The following is a 19,798-nucleotide window of genomic DNA, read 5'->3' as shown; positions in this document are numbered from 1 at the left end:
TCACAGCCACAGTGGACTAGAGGTGCATTGTTTCTGTACTGTGTAGGCACAGGATTTCCATCTATTTACTCCTGATTCAGCTCAAAAAAAACCATGTTTGAAATACAGAACTGTCTTTTAGAAAGATGCATATTAAGAATACTCAGTGATGGGATGAGGGGAGAGAAAATGCACATCTATTGTCACCCTCATAGCTTTTTTTTTAAAGTTTGCTTAGTTTCAAGTTTCAGCCTCTAAAAAAAATCCTACATATATTTATTCAGTGGCACTCTCTCAGGCTTCTGTTTTTACACCTGCACACATGTAAATGGCAATCAAGTTACCACTTCATATCCTTGTCTTCTCTTAAGCCGATTTCAATCCCTAATGGTTTCTTCTCAAAACACAGATCAGAAATTTCAGACAAGTCTTCCAAGCAGCAGTCACAGCAATGTCAGAAACTGAAGAAAGACTCCCTGTTCCTCTCTGATGTTCTCTAGACATCCCAGGATCAGGCCACAAAGATTAAAAACAGCTTTATCCTTCCTTTTTGGAAAATGCACTCTGATTTTGTCTAGGAACAGGATAGGGGTTTCCCTTGTTGCCGTTTTTCTTTTTTTCTGGTGGAAGAGTTTAAAGAGTATTAATGGCTCAGGCTGCTCAGCTCATCACTTTCAGTTACAAATGCCCATGATTCCAACTTAAAAGGGAAAAAAGAAAAAAAAAAAAATCAGGAAGGAAACTATATACTGCAGTAAGCCCCCTCCTGTGGCGAAAGGGATCATGCAGTAAGTGCGCAAGCAAGTAGAAATTCTCACAGGAGGGTGGACAAGACTGTCACTGTTATCAAGTATTCTTTATGTAGCCAATGCCAAACTACTAGACCACAAGTCTAGAGTTTCTACCTCATGAAGTCAAATGAAAACAAAGCTACAAGAAAAAGAGCATGCAAACACTAAGTTGTGAAAAACTGACTATTTCAATAGTCAGATTTTGCCTGAGGGCAGGGGTGCAGATGGTGAGGAATGAGCACATTACCACAGTTTAACAACTTGCTGCCCAAACCTTAGCGTTCCACTTGGACAGCCACTAAAAAAAACAAACCACCCTCAAAACAACTCCATAGTTGGAACTGGTACTGTCACATGTTGGACAGTTGTTTTTTAATATATCAATGCAATTTATTTCAAATCAAACAAGCCACAGTTTCAAGTACTTTATGAAGTCACTGCCTGGCACTTCAGCTAAACAAGAACTGTTCAAAAATTCTTGTTACGGGTCTGAATGCAGTACTGCAATTGAGATGGGGGAGAAAGGAGAAGAGTTGCTTTCAAATTACATGTAGCAATGGAAGATGTTGTAGTGTCACTATCTGCATTACCTGTTAAGAGGAACTAGAAGTTACTACTCCTGAAGGCCAAACTAGCATAAAACACTGGGTATTTTTTCACTGCTTCCCACAACCCCCCCCCTTTTTTTTTTGAACTTCTAACAGTTCTAACTCACCGGTTTTGCTCGTAGTTTTTGTCTTTTGCACTATGCCCTTCTAGACATAACTTATGCACACATACAGGCAACTTTACACTTAACCTTACAAACATATACATTTATGCAGAGTTAAGGTTTATTAGTCAATGAAGCGATAATTTCCAAAATCCATAAAATAACCAATTGTAACTTCCATGGTGTGCCTACCTGCTTATTTTATAATGTAATTTAGCATACTGATTTAACAAGACAAACTGGACTTAACCAAACACGAGTGAGTCACATTTGCCACGATAACACTTCTACTTTACTGCACACACAGGGAAGTCAGAGAATGGAAATGCTGTTACAGCAACATACTGACATACATGTCAAAATTTCCACATAAGTAGAACAATGCAATCTTAAGACCACTGCATTTATTTTCTTCAATCTTAACATTTATTGCTCCTAATAGCAGTTCAGGGTGGGGGAAGTTCTGGTATGCAAATTTAAAAATGAATTTGCCTTTCCAGCACTAAGCTGCAAACAGCGGAAAAGATACAAAGTAAAGCTCTAGGAATAGCTTCTTTAGTCTCCTCCTTACACATATTCAGCCGCTTTAGCCTATACACCAGCCTCAGCTCCTGCACATCAAACTACATGCTTCCACTATTTATTCACCCTGCCTATGCACAAGTCACAGTTTTCTGAAGGGAAAGGGTTTTCTACACAAAACAAGTCCATTTATTTTCATAACAAACAACTGTGTAGTAGTTTCTCTTTTACTGAGAGAGAAAATATCCTGAGAGATTTCACATTTACCACTGGAAAAAACAATACAAACATGAGAGGTTTATGCTAGTTGCTTCCTGTACCTACTCATGAAGCCTTACAGCTCTGCCCACAACAAAGCTGAAGAGATGAAACACGGACTCACTAAGATCACACTGGAATTAACTGACAAATCTGCAATTCACAAAAAACAGACCCTCAGGATACTTATTTTATCCTGAAGTAGGAAGAGCAGTACAGTCATCTTCATACAGAAGTAACCTTGGCAGTGGTTAGAGAATCAAGAAAAGGGAACAAACTCCTCTACAAACACAACTTACAAAAATAGGTCTTGCAGCTAATCATATCTTAAATACTGTGAAGCCACATCTACAGCTCTTGTGTCAACATAGCTGGTGATCCACTTCTATCCTGAAACAGACAGGCAGTACTCCACTTGAATTTCACGCATACATTTTCAACACTAGCATTCTATTCTTTGGTGGAAGAAGAGAGATAAAAAAATAACTAATAAAAAAAAAAAAAAAAGGCTTTCAGCTTCAGAGGGAAAGAAGGAGAAACCATAGAGGCTAAAATAAATAGTATACTGAAATTCATAGCATTTCTATCCTAAGTTCAAACATGCAAGTTACACATATAACTAGTAAGACTACATTATGATGAACTGTACATACAGTTTGTTTACAGACCACTAGAGATTTAAAAGTTTTAGCTTCTTAATAAGGAGAAACAGTTTGGGCCAATATAGTTGTAATTTAGATTTAATTTAGATGAAATTTAAATAACTCAGATGATCACTACTGTTAAAATGGAAAGCTGATATTTGTTCACAACTTTAAAAAACATTTTAAGCTGGATAAATGAAAAAACAGCTCAAGGTGTGGTTTAGAATGTAGAGAGAGAATACTGCTGCTACAACACCAGTTTCTGAAGCTGGTACACATGCAAAATAAATGCAAGTACACCTGTGACTTGAGAAGCACTAGTCTTGATCCCCAACAATAAAACAGAAAAAAAAACCCAACAATTGGAAGAGACCACTCAGTAGGACTTTCACATTATTTCCATACATACTTTAATTATGAAGGTTCCAAATGATACCAAGCTAACAACTGCAATGAGTTGTGAATAGAGATGTGAAACAGGATATTCGTTGTTGCCACAACCCCTGTAAGCAACTCTGCATCAAATACTACAGGAGAAAAATACATTGCTCATTTTTCATCAGAAATGAGAAATTGTGTTCAATGTATTTCAAGATGTTTATTTGGTTTAACCTGCCATAATTTATATTCATTTCAGTGCTATTATTGCCAGCATTATTCTACCACCATGAGAGTTTACAGGTAACTAACTGTAATATATAAATGCAATTCTAACAAATAAAAAAAAGTAGGTGCTGATATACTTACTCACTGGTTGTTCCAAATGACAGTCTAAAATTAGCACCATGCATTGCTGCTCAAAGGAACAGCAGACTGACAGAGAAGAAAGATTTCTCATTTCTCTGTCCGAGGGCTGCAAGGTCAAAACAAGACCCCTACAGAAACCATACAACAGCCTCCATCTTGGACAACTAAATGTTACTTAAATTGTATTTTGTGGATTTTTTTTTTTTTTTTAAGGCTTTTCAGACATTAAAACTCACATTTGTGGACAGATTAAAACATTAAATGTTATCTTTCTGAGTGTAAAAATAGTCACCTTGAGTAATTTTTTTTTCTCGTTTGTGCAAAATTAGCTTCATTGCTTTCTCTGATTGTTTTCATCTCCCCAACAACTTCTATGAGTAGCTCTTTAAAAGAGCAGCTGTAAGCTTTACCAAGACAGGTATTGCCAGGACACTACTGATGCAAGGAATCAGTTGAGGAAGAGTGAACTGCCAAGGGTCATGCAGAATTCTTCTCCTGAGGAAGTACCTCTGTGCCCCTTTTCTACTGTCACTTCATAGCTCTGTCAAACCCAAGTAATGTACAACACCATAGTGTTGCCGTAGTCATTGTGTCTTTCCCAGTGAAGAACAGGAATTAATACCAGCTCTTTTAGTTATTGCTTATTAATTACTTTTCATAAGATTATTTACTGAACAACAATAAAAAAAACGTTCTTAGAAAGGGACAGGCAGGAAGTAGGACAGTGTTTGAGCTGATGATGTTTTCTTAACAATAAAAAGTTATGGATTCCACAGTAGGAAAGCAAAAGCCTTTTGTTTGAGGGAAGGGTGCAGACAGATGCAAGAAGTTACTTTTATTTTGAGAGAGAGATACACATGTAGAACTGATCTGGGAAAACTGGAATGATTTAGCATTCTGTATTACACGCAGGGCTGCACTGAAGTCATTCCCCTAGACACATCAGGGCACATGAAGATATGCCAGCAGAATTACAATATATAAAGCTAAAAAGAGAAATTTGTTGAATTTTAGAAGTCCTGTCAGAAGCACACTGCCATTTAAGATTTATTCCTAAACTGATAAGCTAACCAGTTCAGAACTTTACAAATAAAGCTAAGACAGGAAAAAAGGTTACAGACCAAGTCTGTATTCAAATATAACTGGTTGTACTGGTTTTGACTAGGACAGGGTTAATTTTCTTCAAAGTAGCTGGTATGGTATTATGTTTCAGATTTGTTCTGGAAACAATGTTGATAACGCAGGGATGTTTTAGTTATTGCTGAATAGTGCTTGCAGTGTCAAGGTCTCCTCTGTTTCTCACTCTGCTTCAGCCAGCAAGCTGGACAAGAGGGTTCACAGCAATAGCATAGGGCATCATGCTCAGCAGTAAAGAGTTAAGGGGAAGGAGACGGAAGGGGAAAAGTTCAGAGTTACGGCATTTGTCTTCCCAAGTAACCATTACACATGATGGAGCCCTGCTTCCCTGGAGATAGCTAAACACCCACCTGCTGGTGGGAAGTAGTGAGTAAATTCCTTGTTTTGCTTTGCTTGCACGCCTGACTTTTTACCTGTTAAACTGTCTTTACCTCAACCCAGAGTTTTCTCACTTTTATTCTTCCAATTCTCCCCTCCAGTGGGATGAGGGAAAGAAGTGGGTGGGGCTGAGCTGTCTACCAGGGTTAAATCACAAGATCATGGTTTAACTGGTCTCTTAAAAAAGAAGACCAAAAAACCCCACATTCACACATTTCAGCTCTGACAGATGTATTACTTTTAATATGGCTTGGTACTGAAAGGCTATGCAACAATCTGGGTTTGGTTTTTTTTGGTGTGATTTTTTTTGTTTGTTTGGCGTTTTTTGTTTGTTTTGGTTTGGTTTTTACTTACTGTTAGAAGAATGAAAAATCTTTTGACTTACTGAACTTGGGAAGGAGCAGTGTTGTGCAACTACATGCATGCTAAGTAACTTCATATTTACAGAAAGTACTTTCTTCAATACAGTAGTAGTAAGAAGAATCCCAAAACATCCTGTTCATTTAGAAATGCTTTCATGAAGTCTTCTTGTAATAAACTTCTATCCCCTCATGTTACTATAAAATAGGATAGCATAAAAGGTCTGCATTTAGGAATGCAGCTTTTTCTTATTCAGAGCACCAGACAATATCTATGAACATTTTAGTTCCCACTACTGTGCCACCTATAGCATCAATTCTCTCTACACTGACAAATAATCTGTCATTTTATTCTGTTTTATTTAAGATTAAGTGCTTTTTATATTGACTTATTTACTCATTAAAGCACTTGAAAAGAGTAAGTCAACTGCTTGCAACTGTGCATTTGAATACAGACGAATCCCAGGAGACTGGGCACAGTCATGTTAAACAATTTAACACAGAGGAATACATCTAGGGGAAGGGTCATACCGGTGAAGCAGAACTCTTCTTACTGTACTCTTATAAGCACTTGCTCTAAAATAGGTGTGCTGGGGATGAACAACTCAGTATAACCTTGTGATGTAATATTACAGGAATCAAGTATCTTTCACTGTGTCAGGCTTTCTATACCACTGTCGACCTGTTTCACATCATCCAATGTACGTGTTACAGAAAAGTCGTAAGATCAAAGAGACTGCAGAAGAAAGCTTTTCTTCTGAAGGCAGAAAAATTGTCTTACACCAGACAGATAGAACAAACAATTTCTTACTCAAGAGGACAATTAGCCATAGAATTTTGCAAGGAGAAAATACTATGCAATAGAGAGCCCTCTGATCTGGGAGAAAGGCCTAACAGCAGAAAGTTAAAGTTAGGCTGCTTGGTATACAAATTAATTTCCCATTAGCAATAAGCCACTGGAAAAAAGTACCAGATCTGTGTCAGAAGCTGAAGAAAGCAGTCTTTAAATCAAGATCTGCAGTTTTTCTAGAAACTACATATAACCAAATGGCAGTTACTGAGTCTTTTTTTTTAATCACACACACACACGCACAAAAAAACCGAAGCCAAATCAAAAACAAAACACACAAAAAAACCCTGCAAAAACCTTGAGAAAATAGAAATAATTTATGACATAAAATTCTGACCATGCAACAGGATGGCTCCTGAAACAAAACAAAGAAAACAACAAACAGGAAAACAAGAGACTCAGACACACTAGCCTGTGGAAATTTCCCCTGCATCTTGCATGTCCTTGGCCACATCCAGGTGCACGCTCTCCTAGTCTCTCTCTCTCTCTCTCTCCTATTAATGTTAGCCATAGAGTTTTACTATAATACACTCTGGTACACTGTTTCTCCCAACTGTCTCACACTTCCCTTCTCCAGGCACAAGTACCTTGTGTTCAGCACAGATCAAGCTCTGATAGATACCTCTACGACCATTAAAGGTATTCTGTTTATTATCTTAGTAAGTAATTCAGCCTAGATCAGACCAAGTTCTACAATCCTCTTCCTTCAAAAGGATGAATTAGCTACTGCAAATATTTCAAGCTTCCCCAAAATAAAGCTTAGCTAGAAACTCCGTAAGAGGCAAAATTGCAGCAAGTATAACAGAGAAGAAGAAATGAGGCTCCCAATCTATCTTCAAGTTAGTGCAAGTTTACTGAGGGTAAATGAACCTATAATCAATGCTTTTGCCTCAGTCAGACATGAGAAATTCATGAGGCATTCAAGAGTTCTGTATTTAGCCTAAATATTAACTGGACATCAATAAAGAGAAATTAGTTGTAAGCATTGGGACAGACGCACTGCTGAGGTGTGGAGTTGTCATTATTTGTGTGATCACAAAAATACAATGCTGGCATTGTCTGCCTGAATACAAGAAACTGAAAGTCAAACACTATACAGTCAATGAATATTCACTGCCAGACAAAAATGCCCCATGTAGAGTTTTCAAGAGATCTCACTTCATGTCAAAGTCCTCTGGTGCAAGTTACAATGAAAAAAAACTAATAACTGATATTTAACTGACTCACAAACGAGATGTATGTCCCCAGCTGCTACAGTAAGTAAAGCATTTACTTTCTAAAATGAAAGACCTTCACATGCTGCTGTTGGAAAAAGCAGATTTTGTACTTCTTTTGATCTGTGGACTTTGAAACATTTAACTCTTCCTGCATGTGGGATATGCAGCAGTCTGTAGATCATAATAAACAGCTTGTGTTTAAGATAATGCATGTCCTCAGATACCTAATCTGAAACTAAGTATTTGCTGCTTAATAACTTGGTAACTGACATACCAAGCAAAAAGCTAGGAATAGGGGGTGAGGGTGGTGTGGGTAAATGGGTGGAGAAAAGCATTCTTCCAGCAAAACTGAAGTCAACCTCTTCTTCACTGACTGGGGACAATGCATGAACTTGCTTCATCTTTTTCAATCAAAGAAAGAACTCTCACTCAAATTCTGGAAAATATACATATCCATTCACTCTGGCTGATGATGCACAGTCCACTCAATTGTAGTGGACATTTAAAACAAACCAAACCAAAACAAAGCAAAGCCCCTTAAGCTTTGATTCCTTTAAAAAGTTGGTATACTAACAAAACTATCTTGAAAATAAAGTAATTTGCTAGTGCACTTACTGATGTACAAAGACTGAGGTAGTCACAGATTTAGATAACTGCAGACTGGAAAGAATAAAACTGCTCTATTTCTGATAGTGTTAGAGTACTAAATTTTCTCGCAGTGACAGTGTCTGAACAGTCACACATCATGAATATTCAACAAAAGTGCTCCCTAATGAAAGCACAATTATTTTAATTAGTACTTTTTTGAGGGTTCACAAATACAGTACAGCACAACTGAAGAATGCAAGCACCTATGTCAACAAAACTTGCCATGCCCACTGAAAACCTACAAGACATACCTGATTACTGCTTTTTGCAGCAGAGTTGGTCTGAGCTGTATTTGAAGAAAGGGAATCAAAAAAGGCTTGGTCAGCTAATGAGTTACCACAGGTAATTCCATCTTTTGCACCTTCAGTTATAATCTGAAAAAGTAGCAAAATATTTTTCCATTAATCAAATGATGTAAATGATGATTTGAGACAGTAATTTGGAGAACCAAAAGCTAGTAGACCATGAGCTAGCCAACTGAAGACAAATATGGTCATGTGAGCCAGCATCATCTCATCCTCTCCCCTCACACACACTTTCTCAATAAACACGGCATTGGTGAAGGAAATGAGGGACATGCCCTAAGAGGAGGCTGCAGGAATTACAGCCAGGGTCTTCACCCCACTGGTAGCCTGCAGACATCCAGACACTGGGCTCTCCAAGAGTGAAATGGATTCCAGTCTTTTCACCGAGACCCCCATTCCATTCCCACCCCCATATCACTTGTCTTCAAAACAAAGAGCAGATCAACACACAAAGAGAAAGCAAAGGGCCTCAGGAAGAATACAAACTGAGTAGTCTCTGGTTTTAAGATACTATATCCTGACTTCCAGAAATGGAATTCCATTCCAGAGATTTATAAGCATGTGGCAAATCAGCCACAGAAACATCAGTGTAAACATAGATTACTCATTTCACTTCCATATCTGTGTCTTCAGACAGGAAAACAATAATTATTGGATCACGAGGCCCCCAAACCAAGAAGCAGTCTAAAATAGCTCATGTTCTGCAGGTCACCAGTATTTGCTACAGATAACCTCCTGTTGCATTTCTTGGGGAATGATTAAGAAGCACAGTAGCTTGGATGGCATGTTTGCACTGGCCTCCAAAGCCAGCTATAGCTGCTCAATAAGATTATATATTCTAAGCCTTAACACTGGAACTTTTATGTTTGTGCAGTACAGTCTGATCAGTGAACTAGAGGATAGCTTTTTCAGTAGTTCTACTTTCTTAGCGCAGAGCAGCACTTACCTCAACATAATCTGTTGGAACAAGTCCTCTCTCACCTTGGCTGTTTTTTCCTTCTAACCAGCCTCCACCAACATCCTAGAAGAAGGAATAATATAGAAACAGTTTTGCTAGACAGATCCCACAGCATGCTTTAAACAGCTCAGAAGGAAGCACTGTCTTGCTGTCAAATGCAATGTTCAAAATACTGTTACAACTGCATGACCACGAACAAATTCATTTAAATCTGCTGAAACAGCAGATACTTACTTATATAGAACACAGAGAGTTCTTGTTTCACACAGCTACTGTTGACTTTTGACTCAACAAATGTAAGGGTAGAAAAAGGTTGATTTTCAGCACTTTATGAAACCAGTCAACTGTCTGGACACAGACTGCATCAAAACACAGCTATTAGAATGCCAATCCCAAAGTATTACTTTTAATCAACAGATTATAAGGAAACAAGACCCAAGGAATTAAGCTGTTGCTAATATGTGTAAAATCTCTGCTTCACATATTGAAGATACTGAGGTGTGTGGTGAGTGGGAGCTACAACCCACAAAAATATTAAGCAGAATCTCAAGATTAAGAGAAGCACATGCCATGCAAGATCTGGAGACACTCTAGTTTACAGTGAATTTCAGAGGCAGATCTCATGCTATTAGTTAGGACAGAACTAAGACAGTTCACCTCTGATCTTTGTGGGACATCTTGTTATTTGGTTGTGTTTGTTTTATTTTTTAAACAAGTATCCTACATACACTAAGCAGTTCAGCAAAGTCAATTCCAGGACAACTTTATTAGCAATAAGCCAGTTCTATTTTAAATCAAGCTGTTCCTTAAACACATTGTTATGGGTCAAGCAAACTCACAGCTGAAAACTGGAACCACATATGCTAGACCACAGTTTTTTAATTTCAGGTTTTCTTAATTTGTCTTTTAACAGATGTATTTGTTTATTCTTTATTTTGTTCTTTAACTTGGAAATTTTATGTAATCCTGCACATAGTAAGAAGTCTGCTTATGTAATCAAGATTTTAAACAGTAAAGATCAATCAGTTATTAAAATAACAAATTCATTTCCTTTTTCTTATAAACCTGAAAGCTTACACGTAATAACACAAACAATGTGGCACCTCACATTATAAATTCAACTAGCCTGCTTAACTGCAAGAGCAAGGACACCTTGCGCCAGAAGTCATATTTGCAGTGCTACACTTCAGAGTGATCATCAGTGGGCTTTCATGACTTACGCTATTGCCATCTAAACTTATCATATCAAAAAAGGTCAAGAGCTTTTGTGGCAGTCCATGTCACAGTTCAATCATGGACATGAAAAACTAAAAAGTTCTACTTGCTTTTAAGTAATCTTAACGCAGAGATGTCTTGTTCAGCAGGAACTACCTTAAAAGTGGTAAACTATTTCTTTAGTTCTACTTTTGTGAACCAGCATTAAGCTCCTGAAGCAACTTAAAATGTTACCTCCGCCACAGCTTTCATCCGATGTCACCCAGAACCCCTTTTCTTCCACCTACTAGAATTGGGTAAGAAAGCGCACTGAAACCTTGATTCCATCTCGGGTCTTACCGGGTTTGTAATTACGATGATCTCTCCTTCGCTGACTGTCAGCTCGTTGTTTCCAGGCTCAGCAGCAAAATCATACATAACACGAGCCTGTATGTGTAAAAAGAATATAGCTGTGAGCTTTCTAGGTTCTTTCAAAAAGATTTTATGAAGCAAGTATCAGCACAACTTACTCTTAAGTAGCAGAAACAGTAAGTGGAGTAAGGCTAGATGTACAAAGAGCAACTCAGCATGCAGGAAACAAACATTTCCTAAGAAAAACTCCAAAGTAAACACTAACACAAACTTTATAAGATGAAAATCTCCTGTGGAGTTTGTTAGAGATGATCATTATCGCTCAAAGTGAAGTGCAAGGTCCCTGGGTTGGGACAATCCCAGGCACAGCTACAGGTTGGGCAGAGAAGAGATTCAGAGCAGCCCTGCAGAGAAGGACTTGGGGGTGTTGATCAACAAGAAACTAAACATGAGCCAGCTTCAGCATGCATAGCCCAGAAAGCCAACGGTATGCTGGGCTGCATCAGAAGAAGCAAAGGAGGTGATCCTACGCCTCTACTCTGCTCTTGTGAGACCCTGCTCGGCGTGTGTGCAGTTCTGGTGTCCTCAATACAAGGATGACATGGAGCTGTTGGAGGAAGCTCAAAGGAGGCCACAAGGATGATAAGGGGCAGGTGCATCTCCCATATGAAGACAGGCTGAGAAAACTGGGGCTGTTCAGCCTGGAGAAGAGAAGGCTGTGTGGAGACCTCATAGCAGCCTTCCAATATCTGAAGGAAGCCTACAGAGATGCCAGGGAGGGACTCTTCATCAGGGGCTATTTAGCCTATTCCTATTCAGCCACAGGACAAGGGGCAATGGGTTCAACTTTGAACAGGGAAGTTCAGGTTGGATATAAGGAAGAAGTTCTTTACTGTGAGGCACCGGAACAGGTTGCCCAAAGAAGCTGTGAATGCTCTGTCCCTGGCAGTGTTCAAGGCCAGGCTGAATGGAGCCTTGGGCAACATGTTACAGTGCGAGGCATCCCTGCCCATGGCAGGGGGGCTGGAACTAGATGATCTTAAGGTCCCTTCCAACCCAAACCATTCTATGATTATTTTCCAGGAAGATTCACAGTTTAAAACTGGCTGTTCTCTGCCATGTCCAGAACTATCTGTACAACCTTTTCCAGGAAAAGGTAAGGCTTCTAACTTCCAATTAGAAAGCAAACAATCCAATTAACACCACCCACCCCCCCCAAGACATTCCAACTCCAATTTGGGTAAAGTGAACCGTTTCAGAGAGCAAGCAATTCACAAAAACAAGTAACGGCAGATGTAAGTAAGCACTGCTGTACATAAAAAGTTGTACGTAAATTGTTTTGAAATTCTCTGTACACAGGAGGAACTATGCAAATGCACAAACAGTGAGAGCAGGCCTGTTACATATTGGCTTGAGGGAGAGAAGGAAAAACAAAACCAACTTCATGGAAGTGCTCAGACATACAAGAGCTTTGCTATATACTAACTACTACGCTACATAAAGAAATGTAGTGTTTGAAACATGGACAAAGTTATTTAACGTTTAAAGAACGGTTCTACTTTATATAAAGAATTACGACATGGCCTAAAATTACGGTCCCAAACATCTTAATTGTCTGCTATTAAATTCCTTTCCAATCTAAAAGTAGAGAAAGCTCTCAGGAATTAGAGGGACTGTATTTTCTCATAAACTGTTTAAATGGATTCAGAGAGCAGCTGCATGTTTTTTCCCCCTTGACTCTTAAAGGGGGATCTAGAATCAAAGTTTTAGCTTTTCATTTAAACAGTACATAAGATAGACTTTAAACTTGACCACAATAGACCCTCTATCTAAGCTTCTCTTCCCCTGAAAGAAAACTGACACTAGTAGAACTTATAAATTTAACACCTTATTATTTACACCTCAAGTCTTTATGTGCCCCAGAAGTAATGAATACATTATTTTATGTGATTGATGCCAATGCTGAAGTTTCAAAAAACAACAAAAAGAAAAGCAAGACTATAGGTCAGAAAAGAAAAACAGAAATAGACAACACTGACAGCCATAACAAAAACATCAATACTCAATGCAGACTACATCACAGCCCTTACTTCTCCAGTTTATATAGAATTACAATCAGCAGAAAATTTACTTCAGGAAACACGCCAATTTCACTAGCACATCTTGAAAAAGGCAAGGCTATGGTCTCCTCTTCACCAGGTAGACATACACGTTAGTTACCTCAACTCACACAAAAAAAAAACAACCAACCCCAAAACCAAACAAAACAAACTGAATCCAAGAAAAACAATTTTTTATTGGCATCACTAACAACATTAGACACTGTGTACAGCAATGAGGTCCTTCTTGTCAGGTTGGGGGAAGGAACAAAAATGAACCTAAAGCCTAATTGTTTCTGCCATGAAGATGACAGCAAAATCACGATTTCTGTTGAAAGCAAGCTATGTGGTAGGAAAAAAGTAAGTCCCGGAAGACAAACATTCACCATCAAGCCCTGCCTGCCCCAAAACTGCAGGGTCTTACGATTCCCATCCAGACATCCCTTCTTCTGATATAAAACGAGAAAAAGCACAACTTCTCCCCCTCCCCTGGTTATCATGTGGAAATACTTCTGGCTGGTAACAAACACTTTAAGTCAGTGTAAATAAAAATAGAGCCAAGCAAAAATTTGTATGTTGTAGTTCAACTGACAAAGCTAATGTGAACCACGTGCATAACAACTCAATCACTTGGTCTTCTCCACTAGAGAAACACAACACTGCAGAAAACCATGTTCCCCAAATACTCTGAATGCCTCCTTGCATGAGAGCTTTTCATTCTGAACTGAGGCTTTCAGCACTTTGAGATCATGTCACGTAAAACCAAGATGAAGAAAACTGTTTTCAGTATTAACACTGTTTTCTTTCCAGCAGTAAAGCAGGCCTCCATGCAAATATAAGAATAAGCTGCCTTACTTTCCTTAAAAAGTAAACCAATCAGCATACCTTTTGAAATACAAGAACATTTTACACAGGGGGGTAAAATGTGCCACCCTCCAGGCTTTTCCCCTCAGCACTAATAGATGAAGGTGTTAAAACATGTCTTTTTACAGCAGGTTACTAATACTTATCCAGGTCCTGCAAGTCAATTTAACAACACTCAGATGCTAAGCATCTGAACCATGGGAAAAGCAGCTTTCTTAACCAGGGAGCCTTCTTAGCTTTCAAGTAGCTCACCATAGTATGAAGTTCTTGCTTTTATCCATAAGAATGATGTGTGCTCACCAGGACACAGGCAGATTTTACAAGTGCTCAGGAAAACTCTCAAAACGTCCCACAGTAATGACCAAACTGGAAAGGTAAGATGTATTTATGTGTAATAAGAGAACAGATACAAATACTAGGTTCTCCAGATGCAGCAGGGAAATAAAGTTACTAAAAAAATCTGGAAGTCTTCAGATTGTAGGGAAGGAAAACCAAGAGAGAGACACAGAATTTAATAAAGTCATTGTGCCAAAGTCTATCTATTCACCTGTTCCAGATGTCTGTTTCACATGTTGCTAAAAAAAGAAAAAAAAAAACAAACCAGCACAAACAAACAACAAACCAACTAGAAAACGGGAGAAAAGTTATAAACAAAATTTATTTTTGCCTTAATGCAGTTTAAGAAACTGATAATATATAAAAAGACTCACAATACTGCAGAAATAAATTATTACAGAACATTAAGCATTTGAGCACATCTGTAACAATTCATATATTGATGTCTCAAATACATTCCTCAAATTTTTTGCTGATACTCTCTGTAACACTTGCATTTTTGGGCTCGTTTGCTGAGTTAGGAAATCGAGTGCCTAAGAACTCATGACAAGTAAGTTTTGATGCTACTTTCCTACTGTTCAGATTTAATGGGAAAGTAGTATAAACTCCACAAATTCTAAAGTGAAACTAAGTCCCTAGCTGTTTTCCCCAAATTTAATAAGTGTATTGTTAAAATGGAAAACCCTTTAGCCTTTCTTTGGGCAGAGGCATCAGCCCCAACCCTATTTAAATTCTTGACATTCAGTTACAAACTACTATAAAAAGGAAAAAGGTTTCCATTTGCCTGATGTCACCGTCTCAGAAATACCTCTGCTGTATCACAGCAGCAAGGAGGGCAACACCTTCCAGGTTCATGCCTCACCTCCAGTTTCTGGTCCTACTGTTGTTGGGGGCAGCAGTTCCCAGATTCACAGGAGGAGATTAAAAAGAGGAACAAATTCCATTTTGTTTTTGAAAGTAAATGGGGCAGATAAATCTTTTCAGAGAAACCTGCATCCCACTAGAGAAGCAGAAACATCATTTGGGAAGCCTTGTAAAACATTTTTATAAAGAAGTTAACCATTAGCTAGGACTACTCTTCAGAACTGAAGTCCTCAAATTTTAAACAGGCTTGGCAGTAAGCAGACCTGAACTGTTCTTCTAGGACAGCAGCTTAAGCTTTTAGCTGGAATGAAGAACAAAGGGCTTTTGGTCAAATAACTCCAGTAACATTTCCGTTATGAATAAACTTCAGAGAGGTTTGCTACAAAAACTGTATTAGGTAATACAAATATTCTTCAGTAGGTCTTATAAACGTAAGCCTTTGAAACCAGCTTCTTGAGAAACACCGGTAAGCAGCAAGCTGACTACATCTGGAAACACAGAATAGTAAAACACATTTTCTGTCTTCACAAACATTTTATTCATTTTCTACCACAAGGTTTTTTGACATCTGTTCTTTGGGGGGGGGGGGGGGGCTGTCACATTTTTGGGGGAGGTTTTTTCTGGTTTGGGTTTTGGTTGGTTGGTTGGATTGGTTTGGGAAAGGAGGTGTCGCTTGTCTATTTGTTTTGTTTGGTTTTGTACTTTTTTTTTCCCTCTCCCAGACTTTTCTCACCAATATTGTTTTTAGAAATAAAACACATCTTTTACACGGCAGTTCTAAGAGAACAAAACAGAAACAGCAGGTTAGGATCCCAGGATTAGAGAAATTGAGGAAGCAGAAATAAAAGGATAAAGACAAAATACTAGCTGCAGATCAGTAAGTTCAGAAATTGGCAGTATCTTTTGATTACATCCAAAAGAACAGTTCAAAATGAAGCATGTAGTCTAAAAAGTGGCAATACTTTGCCAACAAAAGGGAACTGAGATTATTTTTGCATGTTCAGCTCTGTACTGTTTGATCTTTTACAGCAATTTGCACTGTGATTACTGTCCAATATTGTTTTTGAGGTAGTTTAGAACAACTGCAAGATGTCTGACTTGTTATCAGCTTTAAAGCCCTAGCTGTCTTTATTACCTTAGCAAAGCTACAGAAATGATGCAAGCAGGGCAGGCAAGGCTCCAAGTGACAGTTTAACCATTGTTTCATTTCACAGACTACCTTAACTGACCCATTTTAATGAATCTTTGAAAAAATACTCTCAGCAAGTCAAAACACATGCTAAGTCCCCACTGTGGATATTACTAAGGGTACTGTGAGAAGTTTAAAACAACTAACGTCCAAAGAGCTCAGAAAAACACCAAGTGCTTCAGAAACACAGGCAGGAGTCCCGTTGCTTCTTTCCCATCTCAGAGCACTGAGGATACTACCTTTCTTCCAACGTGGAGATTGTTTAGACAGACTTAACCTTTCCCCAACCCTTTACCCTGAAAGCCAAACTCATCCAAAAGCCAGTAAATACTCCAAGACTGAAGAGATTTTCACTGCAGCTGCTGCAACATCTGCAGCTATGATTTGACCAAAAAGAATTACTCTTCATTTTAGCTTCTCCATGACAACTGCATCAGACTGATTGACAAAGTGTACATTTGCATAGCCTATGCAGAAATATTAAGTGTCTCTTCAAGTCCTTATGCCTCTCAGCCTGGAGAAGCAACTACCTCCTGTCCTGCCTACTGTAAAGAAATCTCTACACTTGTTCCTCTCACAGGCATTTCTATGAGACAAGAAGCATACTCGCCTGAAGAAACCAAACCATGCCTTCAAACTGTTTTTTATTGTGATTTTATTAAACAATAGGTAAAAATTAAAATTCAATTGTCTAAAATAAATCCCTTTAGTATTACACTTCTTTTATAACACAATTTCCTTATTGCTTTCAGCAACATCAGAATTAAAACAAAATCATCCAAAAAATGAAACCAAGTTCAGTCCAGAACACCACTCTGGGACAAGAGAGGTCAAAATACTCAGGTATCATTACTCCAAGTACCTCACCAGCTGTAACTGCTAGATCCTCACATTACTCTACAATTTCACAATAAATATTGTGTCTCTTGACCATCTCGCTCACTTTCTTAGCAGTTTTTCAACCCTAAAATACTTTAAATAGCCTGCAGCTAGCCATTTGAAGTCAACACCACTAACCATAAGAACATTAGAAGCAAATTAAATACAAATAAAAAGCTAAGAAACAGACTTGCATTATTTCTTCCAGCTAATAAAACATACCTGCTGACAGAGGAGAAGTGGAAAGGGAGCTCCTTTTCAGCCTCACAAGCTGCATGTGTTTACAATATTCAGGAAGGTATTTAATTAAGTATTCATTATCTCATATTGCAAGAAAATGGTTAACAATGCATGAGGAGTTTCCAAAAAGCACAAAATAGTTTGAAGTGTTCACGGGGTAAGGAACAGCAATGAAATACCTTATTACCACCAGCACGCATGCTGCTCACACTGGCACTTCTAGAATTAAAGGTGCAATAAGCTTTCTTTGAAATCATTTTTGTATGATGTTACGTAATAAAGAAGAGATTAGGCAAGTTTTCAGGTGTTAAAGAGAGTTGGAAATGCTTTCTGTAGTAATAAAGACAATGACTTATTAGCCTCTTCACAGCAACTTGGGCTTTCCTCAGTGAGGGCAGATTAGTTCTTCCGCTCTACCACACAGGACTTCATTGTCTTGCTAAAAATCAGGTTTTGGTCAGGAGAGAAGACCTGAACTCTGTTCAGGCTGGTCCAGCTCATTTTTGGTTGTGCATCTAATTTTTGTTTTAAAGAACATGCGCTTCTTTATAGCTGTCTACCTGTAAGCAAACATTAGCACGCATCAAAGCCCACTGAAACACACTCCTGGCCAGCATTACAGGCAGCATGCATACTAAGAACTTGCATTTGAGTGAATTCCTACATGTCAGGAAGCCCCTGTTCAGCTCAAGCATCTAGGACTGAGAGTTACTGGTGCAGTATGAGGACTAAAATGGTTAAAAGATGAAGATCTCTCAGAAGTGCTAAATATAAGAGATGTTAAAATCTTTAGATACTAAAGCAAATTATAGCTTCTTTCCATACAGTTACTAATCAGGTGGGTAGATAACCACTGCCACAGAGCATGGAAAAAGCAAAGAGAAACTGGTATTTTCCAGTTTACAACAGTGCTCAAGAATTTTAAAGTCTGTGGATTATCTATAAGCAGCTCAGTAGTTTTAAAAAGGAGCATTTAAATTCTCATACTTTCAAAAGAACTATCATGCACTAAATTGTGGGATGATACAGACTTATTTACAGGGCACTGTCAAACCAAGTAACAGAAGCAATACAGAAGCAAGGGAAATTCTGTTGCAGACATACATGCAACGCACCCATGTGACTTAGAAATGTTTCCAAATACTGACTCAGATACTCCTGTGAATCAGATCTCAGCTTTCAGTTGGGTTAAGCACCTGAAGTTTTTCTTGTGTAAAATGTTACTTATAAACCAGTTATAAGTTATTACCAGTGTACTGCAAAATCTTTAAATGTGAGTGAAGAGCTCCAATGATACCAGAAGATCTTTTTCAGAATCTATTTACTGCACTGCTCCAAGTGCCCAGAGTTCCCCATATTTTTTCTTTCTTAATACCAACCTACTCCAGGTCCCCAAATAGGCTAGGGACAAAATTATTTCAAATTTTAGAAGGTTAATTCCAGGTACACCAGGACATACAACAACAAGTACAACATGGTTTGATGTTTACAGATGTTAGGCAGGATACACTTATCTCAATCATGATTAAAATCTGCCTTGGTTAGTCATTACTGTCTCTCTGAAATCAAACTGCAACACTTGAAGCAGTTTGCTGAATCAATATTTAACTGTGTGTTTCAGAAGCCTGACACTCCGAGTCCCCTTATGTTTTTGCCTCAAACTTCAGGGTGACCAGTATTGTACCTGCGCAGTCCTGTCCCCAAAGAACAAAGCCAGGAAGTGGTGAAGGTTTCAGAAAAAGCCTAGAGCCTCTGCCAGAAAAAATTGCCACATTGTGACCTACTCATTAAGACAGCTTGTAGTCACACAACTGCGCACCCTCAACAGGAGCGGAGATCAGGAAAAACAGTAATTATCCCAGTAATTGGAGAGGCACAAAGCTTCACTAAAGTTATCTAATGATGTTAAAATCTTTTCAGACTCACCATACTATTACAGGTTGTGCACTTCAATGTACCAGCACAGGCCAGTCTAGAGCAAGTGAAAAACTAGCAAAGCAAACTACCTGCATGTTAAAATGATGCTACCTCAAATAAAGCTTGACCTGGTAAAATACAGAATGGAACATTTGTACTACTTCGAAGTCCCAAACACTGGTAATACTAATAGGAAAACAACTCAATGGCAAGCTAATTGAAGACATCTAGGAAGGAATCTAAAAAATCAGCAGAACACATCCTCAATGTGTATTTCTGCTAAATTCTCTGTTACTTGAGTAACCAACATTAATCAATGTACAAATTGTTTGGGATCTC

At 38.4% G+C, this 19,798-nt stretch overlaps 1 protein-coding gene across 3 annotated transcripts in view; it reads right to left on the bottom strand.

The window, feature by feature from the left end:
- SNX9 (sorting nexin 9) overlaps positions 1–19,798 on the bottom strand; it is a 95,148-nt gene that overhangs the window by 30,836 nt on the left and 44,514 nt on the right. For all 3 annotated transcript variants that reach the window (XM_057406598.1, XM_057406588.1, XM_057406579.1), the window contains exons 2-4: positions 11,060–11,146; positions 9,494–9,568; positions 8,494–8,616 (exon numbers count right to left, since the gene is read on the bottom strand). In XM_057406598.1, the coding sequence (XP_057262581.1) occupies positions 8,494–8,616; positions 9,494–9,568; positions 11,060–11,137 (276 nt within the window). In that variant the 5' untranslated portion in view covers positions 11,138–11,146. The remainder of the gene's footprint in view (positions 1–8,493; positions 8,617–9,493; positions 9,569–11,059; positions 11,147–19,798) is intronic.

Source organism: Pezoporus wallicus, unplaced genomic scaffold (genome assembly GCF_028554395.1).
Source record: "Pezoporus wallicus isolate ANWC-B61680 ecotype Strahan unplaced genomic scaffold, APGP_CSIRO_Pwel_v1 contig_3817, whole genome shotgun sequence".
In the NCBI taxonomy this organism is placed as follows: Eukaryota; Metazoa; Chordata; class Aves; order Psittaciformes; family Psittacidae; genus Pezoporus; species Pezoporus wallicus.
Note: the sequence above shows the minus strand (reverse complement) of the source record. Positions and strands in the feature narration are given on the sequence as shown.